Raw genomic sequence first — 17,954 nt, forward strand, 5'->3', positions numbered from 1 at the left:
TATATATTCTTTGAAAGATGAAAGAGGTAACCAGTGAACTTGCTGTTCGAAGTCGCATAATATATTTGCAGGTTTAGCAGCAAATGAGCATTTAGCAGTCATGTCAAGCACACCATTCCACATCATGTTACAAGCCTTCATGGATTTCAAAGTCAGCAGGCCCAAAATAAATGGGGAAACTCCTGTAATGTCCATTTATTTCAATGGTTCCATGCACTAAGTAAAGTTGCCGCGTGGTTGCACCATTCACAAGTATCCACGATCCACATATCACAGCTACATACACATACATACACAGCCCTTATGTTCATAGGTAGGTACTAGGCTATCTGTCAGAAGGCATTTATAAGCCTAGCCGGAATGTGTTGTCTTTCGCCGCCCCCTTAGATTAGTTCCCTGTGCCTCTGTCCAGCAGAGCCATGGAAGTGATCCCTGGGGTAAACTTTGTTTCCCATCCACTCGTCAAGGTTTCTCTTGAAGAGGGTTAGTGAGGAGCTCTGCCTAATGTAGATTAGAATCTTGTTCCAGAGCATGGGAAGTCTCTGGGACAGGAATCTATCCCTCCAGCATGTCCTATTTATTGTTGTGGTGAGGTTTAGATCCCTGGAGCGTGTGGCTCAAGGGGATATGGTTTTCTTTAGGTGGAGCATGTCCATCAATTCTGGGTTGGACATGGCCTTGTATGTCAGGCAGAGATCACCTCTGAGTAAAGCAGTATGCAACAGAGAGTACAGCTGGAGTTTCTTCAGTCAAGCTGCATAGGGCATCTGCTTGAGGCCAGTGATCCTCTTGGTGAGGAACTTCTGTGGTCTTTCCAGTTGTTGCAGGTGTCTTGTAAGGTTCATCCCAAATGGGGCATTGTACTGTATGAATGGTCTGATGAGTGATGCATAGAGGGGCCCAATGACCTCTTTCGATCTGGATGCATACCCTTTTGTGATTAAGTGGGCCACATAGAAAGATTTTCTGAACACTTTGGCAATGTGATTATCAAAGGAGAGGATACTATCTACTTGGGTCCCCAGATCCTTTATTACGTCTTCCGTATTTAGGGTGCTGCCACCTATGTGGTAGTTTGTGAGTACTTTGTTTTTTCCAAAGGGGACGACTATGCACTTTTTGGCCTTTAGCTTGAGGCTATGGTTTTTGACACCAGGTATCTGTCTCAGTGAGACCCTTTTGGAGGATGTCTGTGTCAGCCTGAGAGTCAATTATAGTCCCTAGTTTGCAGTAGTCTGCGAACTTGGTCAGCCATAGTCGTCCTGTGCTTGCCTGTACCTCTGAGAAGTATATGCCGAACAGGGGGGGGGGTCCTAGGACTGAGCCCTGGGGAATGCCACTTGTAACCAGTTTAGAGTCAGACCTAGCTCCCGCAACTCTTACCATGTGGGTTCTGTCCGTGAGCCAGTTGGCAACCCATCTCGTGACGTAGGGGTTTATGTTCAGGCTGGTGAGTGGGGAATGGTGTCGAAGGCCTTTGCAAGGTCTAGGTAGGCTGTGTGGACCACCTTTCCCTCGTCTGTAGCCTTGGTAACTGTCTCAAAGAAGTCCACCAGGTTTAGGAGGCATGATCTGCCCTTAACAAAGCTGAACTGGGTAGGGTCCAGTGTTTGGAGGTTTCCAATGTCTCTGTTAATGATAGCCATGATGATGCGCTCCATAGCTTTGCAGACCAAGCTAGTCAGGCTTATAGAGCGATAGTTCCTGGGGTCCGTTGTGGCTCCACCTTTGTGGAGTGGAATAACCGTTGCTGTGCGCCACTCTGTGGGCACGTAGCCTGTGGAGGGGCTGACTTTAAGCAGTGTGTTTAGGTGAGAGGTTAGTTCATCTTTGAGCTCATGTAGGACACAGCCTGGGACACCGTCCGGTTCCATTGATGCTGTGTTTTTGGCTTTGGAGAGGGCTGTTTTAACCTGAGTGTCTGTGATTTCAGGGGCACTACATTCTTCTGGTATAGTTATGGGCTCTTTTGGGGGTGAGAGGGGGGTGATGTTTGCACTGAACCTGTCTGCCAGGATGTTGGATATATCAGTCGGTTCAGTGTATTTTGTGCCATTCTGCACTAACTCTGAGTAGATCTGAGAATTGCCACTTAGATTCTTGACATAGCTAAAGAATGCCTTGTGGTTATCTTTGGAGTCCATGGCAATTTTTCTTTCGAAGCTAGCCTTGGATGATTTTATGAGGGAACGTAGTTTCTTGCTGATACTGATAAGGGATGTCTTCCCTTCTTGAGATTTTACTCTTCTGTACTAGTTTCCTGCTCCTATTGTATAGCTTGTTTAGGGCAGGGGTCCACCAGACTAGTTTCCTTTTTTTGGAGGAGCGAGTCTTGGTTTTGTTTGGGATAGCACGATCCATGCATTCTTGTAGGTGCCCGTAGAGTGCATTAGTAAAGGATTTTGCAGCTTGGACAGCGTTATCCTTTAGCATGCAGGCTTTGAAACTTCCCACCTCGGTCTTAAGTAACGTGAAGTTTGCTTTTGAAAAGTTTTTCACAGTAATTTCTTTGACTGGGGGGTGGTGGCGGAATGTGGATATCCAGAGTGATTAGTTTAGGGTTAGATCTAACCACCGAGGGGTTGACCTCCAGTGTGGAACACCGGTCACCCATGTTGGTGATGACCAGGTCCAATTTGTTGTCACCTCTGGTGGGGGTGTTGACCAGTTGATCCAGGGCATTTGAGTATATAAATTCTAGGAAATGTTGGGCAAGGGAGTTTGTACTTGAGTAATTCTCTCAGTTAATGTTTGGGTAATTGAAATCACCCAATGTCAGGGTGTTTGGTAGGACCTTTGTTTCCCAGTTTTTCCAGGAATGTGGAGTGGGGGTCCTGGGACATGGTGGGTGATCTGTAGCAGGCTATAATTTGAATAGCAGTTTTTTCCATTGTTGCACATGAATGATCTCTGAAGCATCATGCTGTGCCACTAACCTGGAGGTGTGGGTATCCTAGATGAATATGGGTAACCCCCCCTTTTGTATTTCAGTCTGGGTTTTGTGGCCGATATGTATGGTATGAGTTTTAGCCTGGTAGTGCTGGTGTGCTCTCTGGAGCCTTAAACCAGGTTTCTGTTACTGCACATATATCGATTTTCTCCATACTGAGGAGTGTCTTGAGTGCATGCATTTTGAGGTTTAGACTTCTGGCATTGAGTAGCATTGCCCTCAGTTTTTTGTTGCTTATGCTATTTACGGCGGTGGGTTTGTCTTTTGAGCCTTGCCTAAAAAAGGCACTATGGGGGTGGCAAGAGCCTTGGCCAGTATTCGAAAGCCTAAGGGTGACAGGTGCAAGCCATCTCTAGCAAAGCAGCATGGCTTGTTGAGCATGTCATCCCAGGCTGACAGACACTGGGTCCCCTTTGAATGACACCAGAAGCTTAGCCAATTGTTGAAATTGATAATTTTTTCTCTATACCGTGGTATCATTCTTGGTGAGGGCAGGATTCTCAGGTTCAGGGTCATACTGGCCTGGGCTATGTGATCAGAGAGCTCCATGTCTCTCTTCATGTAGTCCAGGGAGATACGGCTCAGGTCATTCACACCAGGATCCTAGCACCCGACAGGCAGCTAACAGTAACCTTCTCCTTGTTAAGCCTAGTGAGTGGGATGTCAGTGTGCCTGACTATAGAGTTACCTATTACTAGAGTGTTGGGTATGTTATTTTGCCTTAAGGGCTGTGATTGCATGACACGCTGGTTTTGTGACATATGTGTTTCATGGTTTGTGTTGGGGCTGGAGGTTGCTTGGATCTCTATTTTGGAGGTCTCTGTTGCTTCTGCAGATTTTTATTTAGAGCCTCTGAGTATGTTTTCATGTATCTATGTGTGGTTTTTGCCGGTGCTGGTTTCATAAGTCTATGTGAGACTGGTGGTGTGATGCAAGTAATTCCCCTCTCCTCTTGACTGCCTGGTCCAGTCTTGGGTTGAGAGAGCTTAGCCTCCGGTTTGGCTGTATAATTGCATCTCTCGCATGTATTAGTGTTTGGTGGAAGGAGGAGAGGGTTATCTGTGTTTGTGTCTTTCGGCTTTTCCCAGTTAGGACGCCACAGTGGAGCTCGGGTCTGCTAATGATTGGTAGTTGATTTTTACGTGCCGAGTTACCAGCCCTGACGCACAACCTTCAAAAAGTTTACGCCCATTCACGCATATCTCCACGCAGAAGACGCTCTAGCTGAGAATCGAACCAGACAGCATCTTACTGTGAGGCGACAATGCTACCGCGGGTTGTCTGTACATGAGGCAATTGTAACATTGCCTCAAAATGCCCAGATTCACCATTTGGACTGGAGAGTACACCTGAAACTGCCCTTTGGACATGCCTGGATCGGTACACTGAACTGTTTTACTGATTGGCTAGTAAGGTCGAATAGAGAGCCTTGTCCTTCTCTACGGTATAGGGGGGGGTCTAGTGCTAAGGTTTATTAGTGCTTACTATGAGTTTTGAGCAAGTGCCGTTATGAAAAGTGAATGGTTTGAGTGCTTAAGTTGAAAGTTTGTCTAGTTCCTAGGGAAAAATTGAAGAGTAGACTTTGTGGAGCCGGGAATAGTTGTACCCTAGCTGCCCGGTGCGCAAAACCTTGCAATTGTGGGTTTTATACTAGGGAAGTGAGAGAGAAATTAGCCCAAAATGGCCAATAAACTACTAATTTCTGGGCTGAAACCGCTCTGTTCTCATACGTTATTAGAATGAGCATATGAATGTGGCTTTGCTTATCAGATATTTTCCTTTACATGAACTCTCCATTCTACAGTTGCCATTGGCCAATGACAACAGTTTCCCTGGGTATATCAACAGGACTCGGACTTGGTTGTTGCCTACTCAAACGGCGAATAGTGTGGTATGTTGCCTTTCTTGCAGGCATATATAAAACTTTAGAGGAAACATCCTGGAGACATTTGCTTACCACTTCACATGGAAAGTCATTTGAATTTGTAGCTTTCTTTCACTATCTTTAATACACTGTATTTCTCAAAGTCTATACTTTGAAATATGTTAGTGTCAAATGGACTTCCCCAACTCATCCCCTGCCATTGGTCATCAATGTTATTTCTCTTCCTTTACAATGAGTAGTACTTTTATTTGTATAGCACCAGCAACATTTCCTGCCATTCTGTGTCTTTGTAGCACAGGTATTCATCTGTTAACATATTTTCCCAACTTTTGTGACTTCGCAGAGAGATACAATTTGACCATTATTCCTGGTGATACTGCAAGAGTTGACATGCCAGGTTCAGCATTATTCAAGTGTCACCGTTTACTCAGACCTACCATTACAACTATCGCAGCACTTCTGAATAGGGGAAACATTTTTATGTCTCTCTGTATGTGCACACATTTCCTACTGTTAACTATGTTGTCGCATGCTTTAACAATATTTCTCACCAGTAGGATAGATCTAATAAATGTCATAATTCCTTCCAAGATGAGCCTAAAAGTAATTTCTTTATCAATATGTTTATTTTTACATTAACAGGTGCTGGGTAATTGTTCATGTGCACACGCATATTGTAATGCCAGTGTCTACCGCACTTGAGTCTCGTATGCGTACTCTGTCTGCAACATTAATAGCATACATGTAAATTGTTTTGGTAGAATTCTCAGTAGTGGTACTCATTGATTTAGCTTTGGTATGTTGTGGAGACATAGGTTTATAAATCATAAGAAAATACAATCTTGCACAAGTAAATCCCAGTGTTTTAACGAAGACCTACATCAGCCAATACAGACGTCATGCCGACATCTCGTATATATTTGTACCAGCAAATGTATGGAACTTCACATTAGCTGGTACATTAGCAATGGATATTTTCATATATTTGTAGATGACATTTTTCTGCTCAGTGACATGTTGACGTATTTTGTTACAATTAGTTTGGGTTTCATTTCGATATTGGTCGAATAAATAAACATTCAACATTTTTTCACAGCAATAAAATGCACAGGCAATGTTTTAAATTACCCTAAAACACTGGCGATCATCCTTATGTTTCGTAATTTTGTGTAGAGCTATAGATACATATGTGGACAGACACACGCATCTTTCTCTCTCTCTCTGTATATATAAACAATATTTAATAAGTGATATATATGTAGATGGATATAGATTTATGTAAATAGTTGGATATACAGTAAACTCTCTGTTAACTAGCACCCATGGGGATTGGTAGATGCCGGATAACTGCAGTTTCTGGTTGCTTTAGATTTGCTATTAAAAATAGGCCTGACTAATATTGTACCCTATACTATTTGTTTGGTTTGACTTGTTCTTGGGTTGGGAAGAGAGGGAACTTATTCCTATCTTCCTTTTTAAAACTCTGAAACTCCAAAAAAGTAAGGTGTCTGCTGGGGGGGGGGGGGGGGGGGGGGGGCAGTAAGTGCAACACATGGAAATTGTACTGTACTACTTCGATTTTTCTGGTTGCTTGAGTTCCAGTTAACTGAGAATTTACTGTAGATATATAAAATACTTCCCATCATCTGCTGTCAAGTTTCATAATCGGATAAAAATAAGCAGCCTGATTAGTGCAGTTGCATGACCTTCTAACACTTATTTATTAACTACACTTTAAAGGTGTTAGTTTTAAAGATGGCACAAATGTGATTTACTCTTGCTGACATGTATAAATATACCTGCTGTGAGTCAGCAGCCTGTTTAGCTTCATAGCAGGTCCCCAATAGCACTGCAGACATTCACAGAGGAAGATACATGTGGAGTCACAATCTGACATGGTAAATCCAAAATGAGCAGCAGAGAAGGAGTTTGCACACAAGGAATGACAGTGCCAGCAACCACTTTAAATGTTCAAACTAGCAATACTGCAAAACTAAAAAGTTACCATGAGAGCTCACTTAACTTGCCAGGAGAAATATCAAGGAGGCATGTAAATTAAGCAGTGTTGTCACCGCAGAACATTGGCAGCAACAGTGTTCCAAGCTGACTGTTCCCCTACATAAAGCAGTAGATGTTACTAATCTTATATTTTTGTATCCTCTACTCAGAGCTAGAGATAAAGCATGTTTGTAGTTGCAGACAGTTAGAGTAAATACAAAAATAAAACCAAGTTGTTTTCATGGGACACCTCAGTGCTTCACTCAGCTGCACCCAAGAACCAGCATGAAGCTTTTGTCTGTTCCTAAATGAAGAAAAACACAATATCTAACCATCTCTGCAATGTAACTGTATAAAACTGGAACAAAAAAAGATCATTAACATTGTAGTGTTTTCATGAATATTCATTAATCACGTTTTATATGAATACTCATAAATAGCCCTCATCTACAGGGTTTAAATAATCCTAATGCTAAGCTCTGTCAAACAGTATTCTCCCTTTTATCAGACCTAGAATACTGAAATCTACACCGTAGAAAAGTCCACTACTGCACACTTCATCCAGACTGCATGGAAATCTCACATGACAAAAGTCTTCGTGAAGGCACAGGATTGTATGTTGGCTTCTGTCCTCATAGTGCTCATTGCTAGGCTACGGAATCAAAAGAATCCAGTGATATCTAAAATGCCTGTGGGAGCAATGTCTTCACCCTTTTTAGAAAGATGAACTCTGATTCTCCCCTCTCCTGGAAGAGTTCATGTACTGGGCACACCAAGTGCAGCCACCCAGAGATGTCTTTTGTGACACCACAGGGTTCTTTAACTTCAACCACAGTGTGTCAAATTTTGCCCGAGGAGCTAACATATGTACTCTTTGAAAGCCCAAGGTAGATGGTACAGAAAGAAGAAATGTCAGAAGCTGGCATTGATTTGTGCCTGTCAGTTTTTCATGTCAGCCTGGAAACTGAGGGTGTAGAGGAACATAACAAATGATTCCTTTGTAATGTGGTATGTCAGCAAATTAGGTGACCTGTTTCTGTCATCATTATAGACTATACATATTAACTCGAGACCTGGTATTGGAGCAGGAGTCTCATCTGCAGACCTTCTGCTTCATTTTTATCCAGAAGGAACTCACTGACCCACCAGCTGAATATTTGAACTTTATCTATATTTCTTCTACATCCTTTTGATCCACGAAGAACTCACTGGCAACTCAGTAACACAAATGAAGGCAAAAGGCAAACTGATCCATTCCCAAGTATTTATTTAGCACTTTTGTTTATAAAATACAAACTTCCTTAGAATAAAAACTTGAACCATAGTGGCCAACTCATTTATATATGCACTAAAAACCATGCGATAAAACTTGCCTCAGTTTGAAACCAGCATTTAAAGATATATTACATCTGCAGTTTGTATCACTTGCATTTTCATATACATTAGTATTTCCCACTGCTAAGCTACACAAGCACATACTTGCATATAATATTGCTATTTCCTTTCTACCTATGAGCTCATCAGAGACTGTCTTCGTTGTTATTTGTCAGTCTGAGTGCAGAGAGCTTGGTAGTGCGGCACATACAAGGTGCACTTTCTATCTCGCGGCACATACAAGGTGCACTTTCTATCTCGCATATACACATCCTCATCAGGTTCAGGATATTTTTAGTGTAGATAAAGCAGTTTTTAAACAAGAAAGCAGTACCATGAATTTCAGACCATGTAAAAAGGTTCATGTTTTTTCTTGTGCCTGAAATAGGCAAACCTTGGAGGCTTTATATAAGCTATGTCAGACCTTAACCTTTTTGATAAAAACATAAAATTAGGGGTGATGAGACTGAAAAACAATTCTAATCCTTCACAGTCCACGTAACCCATTCTGTGTTGCAGTTTGCACATGTCCCTTTGGGATCTGTCCTCAGCCCCCAGAGTATTCACCGTATGTTTATCTCTAGTGTTGGTATGTCTTACCATTGTTCCCCTGTTTAGGTGGCTTCTTAATAGTAAGATCAGCTAATGCAGCTCATAACTTTGCTAATTTGCACGAAGTGCCAGACAGGTCTCTGTTGTACCCCAGCGTAGTGCATTTCACACCAAAATGTCTGAAAACAGCAAACTAAATTAAAAGTATATTCAGAGTTAAAATATTAACATTAAAGTTGTAAACTTCATGCTGCCCAATTTATTCACAACCAGGTAATAAACACACTGTCGACAAAACAAGGATCATTCCCAAAGAGCATGGCTCATGATAATGCTTCCAATTAACTTGCGATTAAATGAATGCACAGATACGTAATCACCTAGAAATGTTTTATAGATTGCTGCTGTGAGAACCAAACAGTGCAACCAACTGAACCCCCATGCCCTATATGCTTAAGAATCAGAAACAAGGACCCAAACTCAGGAACATATTTAAAAAATTCTTACATACATAGAAACCTGCTAGAATAAACTTTGCATTAGCAAGCATTTTCTGAAAGGTACAAAGTCTGAAACCCTTGTGTCTGTCATTATTTAGTATTGCAGACCAATACAGTTTGAAAGAAAGCCACAAATTTTACAAGGGAGAGCCCAAAATACCTCTCAACTTTTTTCCTCAAGAATTCTGAACACAAAGAATGGGGCAAAGGCCCCAAAATGGATACGTTTTAAATCTACATGTTTGTGTGTGTGTGTTAACCTGATGAACGAACTGGACAAAGGGGCAACCAAGAAGCACTGTCTGCTTAAATGACTTGCTCAAAATCGTACAGTAGGTAAATGGATGTTGAAGGACTCAAACCCTGTACTTCTGACTACAGAAAAAATGTTCTCATTTGCCCCTGAACAATAAGTACTATGAAATTAAATTGGTATTATTGATTAAACGTTATTGTCATTGATTTACCAGAAAGTGAAACACATGAAATTAAACACATCCCCACCACAACATCTTTAAGACTGGCTATAGTTCTTTGTTCTTAGAGACTGTGCTACTGGGCAGAAAAAGTAAGATCACACTAGTGCTGCTTGTCCATTTATGTTCTGTTTTGAGTGTTACAACTCCAAGAAGTCTCTGTCATTGGTTCTACATTTGAGCTAATGAAAGAAAAGAAATTAGAACTATTGCACATTAAAGTGGAGTGGGGACACAGGATTTTTTATTTATGGGTGGCCCTGGGGAGCCTTGTGCTGGATTCAGCCTTGTACATGTATGTATGTGTTGGTTACTCATATGGTAAGTACTTTTAACTGGACATGCTGTGTCTGTCCATGGCCATTTTCCTAGCTTAGGCTTTATATACAATAGTGATATTGCACCAAGTGTTCCTTTTTTTGTAAAGCAGCTGAATTAAAGATAAAATAAAATGTGTGTTTCCATAGCAAGCAGAATTTGTCAGGGTAGTTAGTGCTACATTTGCAGGTACAGTGGATATAAAAAGTTTACACACCCCTGTTAAAATGACAGATTTTTCTGATATAAAAAATGAGACTACAATAAATCATTTCAAAACTTTTCCCACCTTTAATGTGACCTATAACATGTACAATTAAATTGAAAAGCAAACAAATCTATTAGGGAAAAAAAAAAAAAATGTACAGTAAGCTGGTTGCATAAGTGTGCACACCTTTAAACTAATACTTTGTTAAAGCACCTTTTGATTTAATTACAGCATACAGTCTTCTTGGGTAGGAGTCTATCAGCATGGCACATCTTGACTTGGCAATATTTGCCCACTCTTCCTTGCAAAAGCACTCCAAATCTGTCAGATTGCGAGGGCATCTCTTGTGCACAGCCCTCTTCACGTCAACCCACAGACTTTCTATTGGAGTTGGGTCTGGGTTCTGGCTGGGCCATTCCAAAACTTTAATTTTTTTCCTGGTGAAGCCATTGGTTTGTTGATTTGGATGTATGCTAGGAGTCATGGTCATGTTGAAAGGTGACATTCATCTTCAGCTTTATAACAGACGCCTGAAGGTTTTGGGCCAAAAGTGACTGGTATTTGGAACTGTTTATAATTCCCTCCACCTTGACTAAAGCCCCAGTTCCAGCTGAAGAAAAGTAACCCCAAAGCATGATACTGCCAAAACCATGCTTCACCGTGGGGGTGGTGTTCCTTTGGTAATGTGAAGTGTTGTTTTTGCACCAAAGTACCTTTTGGAATTGTGGCCAAAAAGTTCAACATTTTCCCACAGTCTTTTGGGAGACTTGATGTATTATTTTGCAAATTTTAGCTGGGCCTGGATGTTTTTCTATTTAAGAAAAGGCTTCCGTCTTGCAACCCTACCCCATAGCACAGACATATGAAGAATACAAGAGAATTGTTGTCACATGTAGTACACAACCAGTACTTGCCAGAAATCCCTGCATCTCCTTCAGTGTTGCTGTAGGTCTCTTGGCAGCCTCCGTGACCAGTTAGTTTTTATCTCATCTTTTCATCAATTTTGGAGGGACGTCCAGTTCTTTGCAATTGCGAAATTGTCCTATATTTTCTCCACTTTTTGATGACTGTCTTCACTGTGTTCCATGGTCTATCCAGTGCTGTGGAAATTTTTTGTACCCTTCTGACTGATACACCTTTCAACAATGAGATCCCTTTGATGCTTTGTAAGCTGTCTGCGAGCCATAGCTTCTGCTGTAGCAGGCAACTGAGTAAATGTCAGGAAAATCATACTAGGACAGCTGACATTAGTTGGAGTTAATCTGAGTCTCTCTTGATGGCAGGTGTGTACCCAAGAAGACTGAATGCTGTAATTAAATCAAAATGTGCTTCAACAAAGTATTAGTTTAAGGGTGTGCACACTTATGCAGCCAGCTTATTGTACATTTTTTATTTTTTTATATTTTTTCCCCTGCTTGTTTGAATTGTACAGGTTATAGGTTACATTAAAGGTGGGAAATTTTTGAAATGATTTATTGTAGTCTCATTTTTTATATCACAAAAACCTGGCATTTTAACAGGGGTGTGTAAACTTTTTATATCCACTGTATTTAACACAACATTTCAGGACAGGTTTTATTATCTTCTGACTAATTGTCAACACAGATTTTCATATATGTTGACAGTGAAACGGGTATATTTTTCAGCTGCCTAGAGTGTATTAACAGATTACCTAAATTTGCATAGCATTTGATCTAAATGGTTTGTCAGTATCTTTCTTTCAAAACTTTAGAGGTTTTAGGAAACTAGTGTGGCATTGGTTTATGTACAGTAGGTCATTTCTTACCATCCTGAGTAAAACAATGGTATAAAGGTATTGTTTAGCAGTCTTTCAGACTAGTCATAAAACAGTTTGACAAAGTGGTTCTTCTGTGCATTATTGAATTTGACTGCATGTTAAATTAATTGCATTTTCATTGCTGCCTTGCAAGAACATGTTGCTTAGTGCAAGTAGTGTGGAAAAGATTTAATCAGTATGCTGAAGTGTTCATTGTCTAAATGCAATTCACTCATTAAATTGTTTGATTTGTATATGCTAATTTGGACGTGTTGTTTTTCCTGAAGATAAGCTTACCGTTTAATACAGCATTTGGTGCAGATACAGAAGGGGCCCGGTGGATTGTGGGATACCTTTTAGAAAAGGTCCTCAGTAACCTGTCCGTCTGGAGTTCTGAGCAGGACTTGGCAAATGACACAGTACAACTGCTCGTAACTCTGGTAGAAAGGAAGGAAAGGTATGGGTTTTAAATGGATCAATTACTACTTTGTTTCCACTTTACCTTTTAAAATAATTTTAATTCTTTTTATTGCAATTACTAAATTCAGTAGTATTTCCTTTTAATTTGAAATCTAATTCTGTACTGCATCATTCACTTCCTTTCTCTGTGTAAACTTATTACCAAATTTATGGAGTAAATCTGTTTTTAGTCTTTTGTTTAGCATTTCCTGAAGCAAAGCTGTCAGCGAGTAATAGTGAATGTTTAACTGTTTTGATGGTGTTAGCTACCACCAAGAGTTTGAGAAATGCTAACCTTACTAAAATACCAATTGCTTGCTGGTTGTCAGATACTTTGTCAGTTGACTGGGCATGTTTAGCATGGCATTATTTTGTTTGTTCTTATGCTTTGTTGACTGGGGGACTGGGTTGTTTGGCAGGGATATTCATGTCCCAGGAATCCCAAGTTGTTACCCTTTCACTCGAAGAGTTGCTGGAAGTATGACTGAAATCCTCAAACAAGGTATTCTAATGTTTTTGTGAAAAAGACTGCAATTCTTGTAGAATTTTGAAAGCTTTGCATATTCACAGTTACATTGTATCCAGTAACAGAGCATATGGATTCTTGAACACATGCAGGTGTTTCTTGTAGCACATAAATTGTATCCTGACACATGCTATTGAATTAAAAAGGAGCACAACACAGAATTAATTGAGGATATACTGCAGAGGTGTACTGATCTTGCATATAATGATCATGAACAATGTGTTTGACTTGTCAAAGTTAAGCTTTTGATGCACTTTAGTGTCATCAGGTCATGCATGCATTTTTTTAAATAAGTATCTGCGTAATCTCTGTCTTTAACCCTACCCCAGTGCTTCAGGTAGTGAGTGAAAAAAGATCCAAGTTAAATGGGGCTGTTAGGGACTCTCTTGTTCAGCTAATTCAGTCAGCAAAATAAATACAGATGAAATGGTTATAGTTTGACTTGAGATCTTATGTGTAGGGTGTGATTACCATAGCTCTAAATATGCCTTACTGTGTGTTTATACATTTATTGATGTTTATTATTGTAACCAAATTGTTTTCTTCCCAATAGAGCAAACTTAGTAATTCAGTGTGAAAACTGGTGGAATTTAGCAAAGCAATTCGCTAGTCGAAACCCACCTCTTCATCTCCTGTCTAGCTCTGTGCAGAGAACAGTAATGAAAGCCCTCGTTTTAGGAGGGTTTGCCCATATGGATTCAGAAACTAAGCAGCAGTATTGGACGGAGGTAAGATAGTTTTAAGCATTCTTTCAGCCTTAATGCAGTTTTCTTGACTATTGTTTTTGAAAGTATTAAGTATTTTAGGTTATCTTCATAAGTTCATAGGTAGATACTAGGCTATCGACCCTAGGACCTATACAAGCCTAGCCAAAAAGGTACCCTGGCTTTCGCCACCCAAAAAAATTATTTTCCTGTGCCCCTGTTGAGCAGAGCCACAGAGGTAATCCCCGGGGTGAATTTCCTATTTCCCATCCAATCATCAAGATTTTTCATGAAGAGTGCTAATGAGGAGCTTGGTTTAATATAGCTAAGTAGTTTGTTCCAGAGTATGGGAAGTCTCTGGGGCAGGAATCTATCCCTCCAGCATGTTCTGTTTATTGTGGTGGCACGGTTTAGGTCCCTAGAGCGTGTAGCTCGGAGGGATTGGGATTTCTTAGTGGAGCATGTCCAACAGCTCTGGGTTTGACATAGCTTTGTGTGTTAGGCAGAGATTGCCTCTGCGTAGGCAATATACAACAGAGTAAAGCTGGATTTTTTTGAGACTGTCTGCGTAGAGCATCTGTTTGAGGCTGGCAATCCTCTTTTTGAGGTATTTCTGCGGCCTTTCCAGTTGTAGATGTTTTGTGAAGTACATACTAAAAGGGGGTGTTGTACTCTAATAGGTATGAGTGATGAGTAGAGGAGAACAATGATCTCTTTTTTCCTGGATGAGAAATCTTTTGTGATGAGGTGTGCCATGTACAAGGATTTCCTGACTACTGTGACGATATGATTATCAAAGGAGAGACTACTGTCCACCCATGTCCCAAGGTCTCTTATCACACTTTCAGTGTTAAATACCTATGTGGTAGCTCATGGGTACAGAGTTTTTACCAAAGGGGATGACAATGCACTTTTTGGCATTGAGCTTGCGGCCATGGCTTTGACACCAAGGCATCTGTCTCAGTGAGACCCTTTGTAGGATGTCCACATCGTTTGGAGTTTCAATTATGGCTCCTAGTTTGCAGTCATCTGCAAACTTCGTTAGCCAAAGACCTTCTCTGTTAGCCTGTACTTCAGAAAAGTAGATACCAAACAGGAAATGACCCAGCACTGAACCCTGTGGTCGGCAACCCATCTTGTGACATAGGGATTTATACTTAGTTTAGTGAGTTTATCTATATTTCCAAAGTGGGGGATGGTGTCAAAAGCCTTGGCGTTTTGGTGACTGCTTCAAAGAAGTCAATCAGGTTTAGGAGACATGATCTGCCTTTTACAAACTCGAACTGGGTGGGGTCCAGAGTTTGGAGATTACCAATGTCTTTGTTTATAAGTTCCATGATGATGCGTTCCATGGCCTTGCAGACCAGGCTCGTTAGGCTAATGGGGCGGTAGTTCCCAGGGTCTGTGGTGGCTCCACCTATGTGGAATGGGATAACCGTTGCTGTATGCCATTCAGTGGGCCCAAAGCCTGAGGTGAGGCTATGATTGAACATGGTGCTTAGGTGGGGTGCCGTTCATGTAGAATGCAGCCTGGGATTTTGTCAGGTCCCATGGATGCTGTGTTCTTGGCTTTGGAAAGTGTGGTTGTTTACCTGTGCAGCCGTGATTACAGAACTTTGTATTCTTCCGGTATAGAGATGGGCCCTTTAGGGTGGGGGGGTAAAGTTAGCACTGATTCTATCTGCCAGGATGTTGGCAATATCAGTTGGTTCTGTATATTTAGTGTCATTGTGCTGCAACTCAGAGCAGATCTGAGTGCTGCCGTTGAGATTCTTGACATAGCTGTAGAATGCTGTGTGGTTGTATTTAGAATCAGTGGCGATTTTGTTTTCATAACTAGCTTTGGAGGATTTTGAGGGATCTCAGCTTCTTACTGAGGCTGGCTAGGGAGTTCTTCCAGTCATGGGGTTTTACTCTTTTTTGCAACAGTTTCTTTCTCCTGTTGTAGAGTTTGTTTATGGCAGGGGACCACCAGATTGGCTTCCTTTTTTGGAGGATTGCATCTTGGTTCTGTTAGGGATAGCACAATCCATGCACTCATGTAAGTGCTTATAAAGGGCATTTGTGTAGGATTCAGCAGTCGTACCTCTATTGTCCGCCTGCATGGGTGTCGTGAAGTTTTCCACTTCTGTCTTAAGCATGAAGTTGGCTTTGGAGAAATTTTTTTACACTGGTTTCCCTAGTTGGGGGGTGGGATGTGAATGTCTAGGCTGATTAGCTTGTGGTCGGATCTGACCAATGAGGAATTGACGTCTGGTGTGGAACACCAGTCGTCCATGTTGGTAATGACCAGGTCTAGGATATTGCTGCCCCTGGTGTGGATGTGGATAAGTTGATCCAAGGCATTGTAATTTATGAATTCCACAAAACGTTGAGTAAAGTTGGTACATGAGTTTTTACCAGTTAGTGGTGGGGTAGTTGAAATCTCCCATTACTAGGGTGTTGGGTTGTACCCTAATATTTTCCCGTGTATCAAGAAATGAGGAGTGGGAATCTTGGGGCATGGTGGGGGATCTGTAGCAAGTTACAATTTGGATTGCGGTCTTGCCCAGAGTTAGTTGCACTTGGATAATCTCTGATGCATTATGCTGAGCAAACTAGCCTGGAGGTGTGGATATCCTTAATGAATATGGACACGCCTCCACCTTTAGTGTTTCGGTCCAGGTTAGGTGGCTAAAAGGTATGGTATGAATTATAGCCTGGTAATGCAGGGGTGCTCTGTGGATCCTTGACCCAGGTCTCTTGTCACTGCACAGATGTCAATGTTCTCCATTTTAAGGAGTGCCTCAAGTGAATGCATTTTGAGGTTTAGACTTCTAGCATTGAGTAGTAGTACCATCAGATTTTGCTTGCTTTGTACCTGTTACAGTGGTGAATTTGTCATTTGAACCTTGCCTAAAAAAGACACTATAGGGGTGGCAAGAGCCTTAGCCAGTATCTGGAATCCCAAGGGTGATAGGTGCAGGCCATCTCTTGTGATTTTATGACAGTTTTGTAATGGATGTGTAGTTTTGTGGCTCCCTTTTCTCAGATTGCATGCATCTGTATGTATCTTTTTATAGCACCATTAAATTGTTTGTAGTGTCCATTGGAGACCTCTGCTGTTCAGCCATTTCCCTCATTGGCTGCTTTCTGATGTTACATTTTATTACATGGCTTCCTTAATTCTTTGACAACCAGCTTAAAAAACATTTATTTTCTTTTATTTAGACATTTCTTCATCCTTTATTTTCCATTATCACCCCTATAGGCAGATGATTGTCTCAGTATGTGCTAATGTTTTTTTGCTTAGGGCCTGTTTTGTTAGGTAAGTGCTCTCATGGAAATGGGCCCTTTTATTTGCTCACCTAAAAAAAACAGATTAAAATAGACATAATTATATGAGCATCCATTAATATTCAGCATGTTAACTTAACCACCCTTTATGCTACAGCAAAGTATTTTAAGATGTTGGCCTGCTTTGAAATTGAAAAGTGGGGATAGTCTTATTTATATGATGCTAAATGCCATTTGCTGCAAGGCTGCATTTCTAAAGAACTAGGAAATGTCTTACAGAAGTAGGATAGTGTTAATATTTTAGACATCTCCATTTTGTTCATATTTATTTATTGTCATTTATTTACCAGGAAGGTTTGACCAGGCCTAGAATACCTATTTTAAGCCAAGGCCCCAGGAGAAAAGCTCCAATTCCATATGACTTGGTGGCCCTTCAGAATTTTCCAGGCTTAGTAACAACTAGTAAGAGTAAGTCCTTGTACATATGTCAGTCTCAGTCCCTTTCTTTATCTTGAGGTATTATCAGATGCACTTGTGGGTCTTCAAACATACTGAGTACTGACTATTATTTATTTTATTTTAGTTTTGTTGACTTGGATAGTCTGACTGGGTGACGGTCCATTTTCAGCGGAGACCCAGGGAGAAAAGCTCCAAAAAAATTTACAGAGAAATTTACACTGACTGTTTCAGGGAAAATTACAATAAAAATAAGTTTTAGCAAAATTTTCTCAGATGTTCACAAAACATTACAGGTTGCAGAATGCACTCCGTAGAGAATAGACTGGATTTAGAGTATTACATGTGGAACATAATCTTCCTTTAAGAGTACCAAATTTAATAAAGTAACAAGCTTAATATAGTCTGTGGTGCTGAAGGAAATAGGCAGGTTGGATTCATAACTGGAGAAAATGGGAAGGTTGACAGAAGATAAGGGAAAGGGAGGGTAGGAGA

General features: G+C 40.8%; 1 protein-coding gene across 1 annotated transcript in view; it reads left to right on the forward strand.

Moving 5' to 3' along the window:
• Nucleotides 1-17,954, forward strand: part of XPO4 (exportin 4) — a 1,500,264-nt gene that overhangs the window by 1,204,448 nt on the left and 277,862 nt on the right. The window contains exons 21-22 of the mRNA XM_044073186.1: nucleotides 12,326-12,495; nucleotides 13,577-13,751. Of these exons, the coding sequence (XP_043929121.1) occupies nucleotides 12,326-12,495; nucleotides 13,577-13,751 (345 nt within the window). The remainder of the gene's footprint in view (nucleotides 1-12,325; nucleotides 12,496-13,576; nucleotides 13,752-17,954) is intronic.

This window comes from Protopterus annectens, chromosome 5.part1, assembly GCF_019279795.1.
Source record: "Protopterus annectens isolate FY-2018-M chromosome 5.part1, PAN1.0, whole genome shotgun sequence".
In the NCBI taxonomy this organism is placed as follows: domain Eukaryota; kingdom Metazoa; phylum Chordata; order Ceratodontiformes; family Protopteridae; genus Protopterus; species Protopterus annectens.